A 7,604-nucleotide genomic window follows, 5' to 3' on the forward strand; every position below is an offset into this window, starting at 1 on the left:
CCTATTGGGTGGACGATACAGGAAGCGGGGTTCTCATTGGATGCGCTCGCTGTCAATCTTCCAGACCGTGTCTAGAACGGACCAATGGCTGAGGCGCATTCTAAAGCGTGAATAGTGTACGACTTCTATAATGCGATTCCGCAAGATAATGCTGCAACTGAGCAGCACTGTAGCGCCATTTTGGAGCGAGTGTATAACCTGTGCCGTAGTATTCTGACATTTGCTCCTGAGCCAAAATGGATTATTATGCAAATAGTGTGTTGTTGTTATGCTGTGATTGGCTGGACTGCCGCAGCGGTGTCGCCTGTGATTGGCCGCCGTACCGGAACTCAACACACACACACACACACACACACACACACACACACCCTCCCCTTTAAATGCTGATGGTTAAGATTATTTAACATGATTTGTACGTTTTAAACAGATAACAGTGGAATTATTGTCCAACTCTCCACTTTTGCTCATCTTTCTGGATATTTTAGACAAATTAAACACCATTAAAAGTTGTGAGACTCATTTCTAAATATTGGAAGAAATGGACTGAATACTGTAATGTAAATAATCATTGACTACATATGCACTGTGTGTGTGTGTGTGTGTGTGTGTATATATATATATACACACACGCGTATACTATATGCATATATACGTTAAAAAGCAGAATGTATAGCATCCTATTGAATAGTTTTTTTGTTTGTTTTCACACATTTCTTTCTGATGTAAATGTTTTATAAAATGTTCCAAAAAACAAAAGTAAAAAATAAATTAATAAGAGATGTGACAGTTGAATGATGCTAAAACTGCACAACACACTAATTGACAAAAACAACACATTCACCAAGAGTTCCCATTTATTTAGCACTTTCAAAGTTTTCAAACAAACAATCTACAATATCAAATCCTTCTAAAATGAGCTACTAGAACCTGCACCGACACTTACATAACAGCCATTGACTGAAAAACAAAACTGCTGAAACATATTTACATAAACTCGGGGAAGAAAAGGGAATATAGGTTTCATCACAAAGAAGTCAAAGTCGCTCAGACGTGGTTCCAGACGACTCCATCAAGCAATGAAATCCAAAGGTCTGTTGAAACCACCTTTCCTGTTCATGTATTGCCTGCAAGAGAAATATGATTACATCATTGATCTCCTTCCTGCACCAAAACATTACATCACTGGCCACCAATGAGAGCGTTCGTCATTTAGCCGCGCAGTACCTGCAGAGGTGATTGGCCAAATACAGAACTGTTGCTGGGATATTAACTTCCCAAGTTACTTCTCTCATAACGCATGCCGTTTGTACATATAGAACGGGACTCAAAAAAAGGATGCGATGACAAAAAGCAAAGAATTGCAAATCACAGAACTAATATCAAGTTGAAGATCTGGAGTATTTCAGAAAAAATTAATAATTAAAAAAAAAAAAAAAAGGTATATTGTAAACACACAGACCTGTATTTTCTCTTTTGTGACACGTTAATTGCAAACGCAGCATCAGATCCCTCCTTCTTCTTGCCCTGTTGAATAAAAAAAAAAACACCAATCATGCGCCGCACACTGTGCTCAATTCACGTAAACATTAGAACACAAATAGGGAAGAATTACAATATTTAAGATTTAATCTTCAACTTTAATTGTCATTTATTTTAGCAGGAATCTCTTTCGTGCACACTCTGTCTAGCTGTGCCATCTTGTGGTTATTTAGAGCATCAGCTTTGCCACGTGATGAAAGATGCAACAGTGAGACAATAATACACTGCTACTGTGTGTCAAATATAAAAAATAAGATGCTATACATAATATTGCAAAGTACATCTCATTTGGACGTTCTAGTAGGATCAGAGCAGTAACTAGTTACAGTGATAATATTACTTTGTGCAGTAACTAGCAGTGTAACAAATTACTAATAAGATTTCAGTAATAATATTAGTTACTCTCCATAAAACAGCTGGTTAGTTACTTTTCATGCCTCAAACCCTACTGATTTGAAGTTTAAAAATAAATAAACCAATGATTTTTTTATATAATTTTTATGACTGTCACAAGCACATGAAGTCACCAGAACAGCAGGCTTGGAATATAAAAAAGGCTTACATTCAAGGGACGGAAAAATTTGTCATTACATTGATTTTGTGAGAAGAAAAGATGATCTGAACACCGATGTGCAAGTTGTGGCATTACTTTACTCTGGTATTATTACTATACTTGCCCTCATCCCTCTGGTCCTGATATAAATTACTAGAATATATTTTCTTACAAACTTATGCCATTTCTTTTGATAAAATGCATCATGAATTATAATCGTATATGGGTAACAATAGCTACAATAGCTTAAAGCTACATATGACACTTAATCATGAGATTAATACAACGCTTAAGTCACTTTCAATCACCGCTGAGTGCGTGTAATAACTTCTGACCGCGGTCCAGTGTGGATTTTGGTCAAATGATGAGGCAGAAATATATTGTTAGCAACATTTCAGAAGAATTTTTTGGGGAAGATGTGAAACTTCTGTGGGGCGTGAAAGAAAAGTAATGCAACTAGCAGAGTTTTGCTGAGGATGAGCTCTGTCTGTGTTCAGCAGTAAAGACTCTCACCTTTGTGCTGTCAAAGGATCCAAAGCCCATCAGTTTCATCATCTCTATTTCCTCCTCAGTCTTTCCCTGCATGTCCTCAGCTGCACAAAACAAGCAGATGAGAAGCACATCAAGTCAAACGCGTCACACATGGGCACATTCAGAGTCTGTTCTCACGACATCAGAACCGAAAGCATTTCATTTTGTGGCTTGACTGAGAAGTGAAGGCTGAAGATCAAGATCAGCCCTAATGTAGTCTACCATTCAAACGTTTGGGGTCACATTTTGTTTTTCAGAGAAAAGACACTAAATTTATCAAAGGGACATTAAAGATGTGTTATAAAAGATTTCAACTAAATGCTGTTCTATTCATCGGTGAATCTTCAAAGATATAATGTATCATGTTTTCAAAACAATATTGTGCAGCACAACTGTTTTCAATATTGATAATAATCAGAAATGTTTTTTGAGCAGCATATCAGAATGATTTCTGAAGATCATGTGACAAAATTCAGCTTACAGAAATAAATTACAATTAAAATATATTAAAAACTAGCCGTCAAACGATTAATCGCATCCAAAATAAAAGTTTTACATAATGTGTGTACTATGTATATTTAGTATGTATATATAAAAGACACACACATACAGCATATATTTTGAAAATATTTACATGTATATCTTTATATTCATATAAACTATCTCATATATAAATGTATTTAATATATAAATGTAAAATTTTTCTTAAATATATACATGCATGTGTGTGTGTGTGTGTGTGTATATATATATATAAATAAATAAATATAGTACACACATATATTATGTAAACAAAAGTTTATTTTTTTGGATGCGATTAATCATGACAGCACTATTTAAAAGATAATTCTTTTTTTGTTTAATAATATTTCACAATATCACTATTTTTGTAATCGGAAGCCCAGAAACGAGTGAGTGTTTGTCAGAGTATTTTGAAAAAGCTTTGGTTAAATGCCTGAAATAAAGTCTGTGGTTAACGCAAGTCGGTTTACTCTACATTAGTAATACCATCTTGTGTGTTTTTAAAAAAACATCATCATGCCGAACAGGAAAAACTCACGCAATTTGACAGCCTTTGGGCCAGATTTACTAAACATGGCAAATTAGCGTGAGCGCAAACCCACAAAAGTGCCGATGTGAGTGGAAAGTTGTGATCTACTGACAACGAGCAAAGTCACAGACACAGCCAGATGATTTCCATAAGGAAGGATGCAATCTGCTTCGAGCAGCGCAAACAAGCAGAACCGATGTTAATCAGCTGCGGCTAACACAAACTCTACTGACAACACAGGTACAAATTAAATAATGGTGCAATAACCAGTAAACAGACTAGAGCAAAGCACTGTGCATGATTTATTTAAATACTCTCCTCTCATAAATGTCGCATCTAAAAGGGAAACTCCAACAAATGCATATGCAATAAGATCAGCTGCAAAAATAACTGCTCAAGCCTTTTCATTGATCGTTTTCCATCCTGTGTCTTTTGTAAATCATGATGGTGATACGCCAGCACGGTGTAGTTCGTTTATAGCCTTTTTTTTTTAAGCCATGAAAGTGTTCATGACATAGAAAACGTGTAATCCAAAAGCCAAAGGAAGATGCTAACCTCCTGTTTGGTCTACAAAGAAGGTCCTCGTTGCAGCACTCTGTAGCAGTGAATGAAGTAGTATCGTATTGTTCACAAGTGCAGTATGGAGTACCACAAGGCTCAGTACTAGGACCGTTGCTTTTCATGCTTTACGTGTTACGCTTAAGAGATATCATCCGGAAACAAGGTGTTAGCTTTCACTGTTATGCTGATGATACTCATCTCTAGATTTCTTCACGGCCCAATGAAACACCAATTCGCAAAAGTAACGCAATGCATAGTTGACATAAATTGGATGACTAGTAACTTCCTACTGCTAAATTCAGAAAAAAAAACATCTGCATGTAACAACCGAAAAAACAGTCTAATACTGTAGGGAAAATTAGGGTTAATACAGTAACAGAATCTCCACCTGATATCTGATGGACCTTTGCTGGTTTGTCCTTAGCTTCCTTCCGGTCATCATCCCGTCTGTCCTTCTGCCGCACTGGAGACAGCGAGGAGGAGCGATGCCGGCGTGGAGACCTGCATGAACAAAACAAGCACACAGCTGGAGGGAGGGTTATCAAAAACTAAACATCCACGTCTCATCTAATATCGAATCGTCACTGGTTTCACGATTCAATTCGATTACGATTATGTCAACAATTTGATATCATGATTATACTGTATTTTTATGAAATTATACAATCAGGCTACTTTTAAAAATAATTACAAATTAATAATAAATAAAAACAATCGTTAAGAATTTAACCAAATATATACATCTTCAAAACATACAGACAAATAAAGCATTAAAAGGGGAAAAAGGCAATTAAGTGATAAACAAAAAGTACTTTCAGTATACTTTAAGTATTTCAAAGTTTACAGACAAACATATTTTTATTTGTTTGATTATTACTGATGAGATCATAGACAGCGGCAGCTTTAACAGGCTGCATTCACACTAATGCACAGATCTGTTTCCACATATCACATGTTTTGTCATTTTCTGAAAACATAACTGACTGCATTTACATCAATTTAGTATCATAAGAGTATTCGGAGATGCGAGTGCATTTAACCGCAGCCGGTTAATTACAACTTGACTTTCTCTTATAGAGAAGCTCTCCAGTGTGGAGCTAGCTAACGAGCAAATCTTTTTAATAGTGGGGGAAAAAAAATATATTAATTCATTAAAGTGATAGCTTGGTTTGCAGAGATTGAAGCTTGATCTAGATCAGGACTGTTTTGATTATCATATAACTACATAACTCATATTTCAAATGTATTGTTTAAAAGAATGTATTAAGTTAAGGTAATTGTAATGTATTGAACGCATAATCAAAGTCTACTGATTAATCAGTGAAATTCTCCACGATTAGTTGATTAACTCACCTGGATCTGCGTCTGTGAGGCGAGCGGGACCGGGATCGTCGCCGGTCTCTGTCGCGGGACCGGGATCTCTCGCGCTCCCTGCGCCTCCTCTCACGATCTCGTGATGTCGAGCGCGAGCGCCGCCTCTCTGCAACCACAGACCACAAGCCATTATTACAACACAAGCTTGCAACAAAATCAACATGTTGCTTTGGAGCACAAAACCGGTCATGAGGGTCAATTTTTTTAATTGTTAGGATCGGACAATATTTGAAAATCTGGAATCTGAGGGTGCAAAAAAATCTAAATATTGAGAAAATCACCTTTAAAGTTGTGCAAATGAAGTTCTTAGCAATGCATATGACTAATCAAAAATGAAGTTTTGATATATTTACAGTAGGAAATTTACAAAATATCTTCATGGAACATGATCTTAATATCCTAATGATTTTTGGCATAAAAGAGAAATGTATAATTTTGACCCATACAATGTATTGTTGGCTATTGCTACAAATATACCTGTGCTGCTTATGACTGCTTCTGTGCTGCAGGGTCACAGATGTGTATATAACAATTTCATTATCATACTTGCCTGATTCTTTTCTTTTTTTCTATATTTTAATGTTACAAACTAATGATTTTAGTGACTAATAATTTGTGTGATTAATAATAATAATAAATATACCATTATAATTATTACTTTTAATGTGATCAATAACATTGAGATTGCATTCATTTTTACATTAAACATTATTTTGATATTATAATCTATGGATTGTAGTGTGATCAACAATATTTTTTGAGCTTAATGTCTTTAAATTTAAATAAACAAATCATTGTAATTATATAGTGTTACAGATTTCATTTTTATATTAAAAATAATTTTAATGTTATGATCCATTGGTTTAGTATTGTCTTTGAGATTATTTAAATTTTTTCATATTTTAATTATTGAGTTTAGTGTGATCAATAATAGATTTTTTTAAAATAAAAGTTAATGCTATAATGTATTAAATTGAGTGTGATGGTTTTAATTTTTTCTCAATTTCAAAATAATTCTAATGCTACAATCTATTGATTTTAGGAAGATGCTTATGCTTAATGCTTTTGAGTTTTAAATGTTATAATTTATTGAGTTTAGTGTGATCAATAACGTTAGATAATAGATTTTTAAAGGGAAGTTTTAATGCTACAATGTATTAATTTTAAGGTGATTATTTTCTTTTAAAAATAATTCTAAAGCTATAACCAATTGATTTTAGCACGATTAATAATGTATGACTTGACAATAACAGCATGTTCTAATAATATTAATATTTGATAAAAAAAAATAATAATATAATATATAGGTAATGTTAAAACTCTTGCATCATTTGATAAATAAAACCAACGTTTCATAATTTGTAATAACGAGACGCTAATAAATAGCAAATGAATATGAAAGATGTAGAACGCAGCAAATTAAATGCTAGTTTAATACTTCAATTTGAAATAATTAAAATATTGATCTGTATTACTCTGGACTGTAAAACATATTAAATCTCGGAAAGAGTGAGAAGAGCGAGCTAATTCAGTTGATTAGGTTAGTTCTGATGAATGTGCGCCAGCTGCGATGTTAACAACAGCGACGCGTTAATATCCATATAATTAAAAACAATAACTGAATTCAAACCTCGTCGTGGCGGTGTTCGGCTCCTGCTTCTCCCCATGATTGGATCACTATGAAGTAGACTCTTTTCTTTCAAAAAGCGAGTTCAAACAGTGCTAGTTAACTAGAAACTTCCAGACTCAAACGTATGCTGGTCGCCATCAACTGTGCGCCATAAAAAGCAATCCGGAACAAAAGACATCAAGCGTTCCGCGACAAATGGTTCCTACCCTACCAAACATTACGTTCCGCTTTATAGCTTGCATGTCAAAAAGTTGCCAATTTAGCAATTTTATTGCTATATTTAACAACGTTTTATACTACCCTGGCAACTTTTCTTCCAAAAGCACCTAGCAACAAATTTAGCTTTTTTTGGCAACTTTTAGCAA

At 34.5% G+C, this 7,604-nt stretch overlaps 1 protein-coding gene across 1 annotated transcript; it reads right to left on the reverse strand.

Moving 5' to 3' along the window:
• Window positions 1-836: 836 nt before the first annotated feature.
• On the reverse strand, window positions 837-7,439 carry snrnp27 (small nuclear ribonucleoprotein 27 (U4/U6.U5)). The gene is made up of 6 exons (XM_058775610.1): window positions 7,240-7,439; window positions 5,589-5,715; window positions 4,624-4,736; window positions 2,606-2,685; window positions 1,460-1,524; window positions 837-1,124 (listed from the first exon to the last, which is right to left on the reverse strand). The coding sequence occupies exons 1-6, from the start codon at window positions 7,274-7,276 to the stop codon at window positions 1,070-1,072; spliced, it is 477 nt and encodes a 158-aa protein (XP_058631593.1). The 5' UTR covers window positions 7,277-7,439; the 3' UTR covers window positions 837-1,069.
• Window positions 7,440-7,604: the final 165 nt, after the last annotated feature.

The sequence above is a fragment of the Onychostoma macrolepis genome, chromosome 05 (assembly GCF_012432095.1).
Source record: "Onychostoma macrolepis isolate SWU-2019 chromosome 05, ASM1243209v1, whole genome shotgun sequence".
NCBI classification, from domain to species: domain Eukaryota; kingdom Metazoa; phylum Chordata; class Actinopteri; order Cypriniformes; family Cyprinidae; genus Onychostoma; species Onychostoma macrolepis.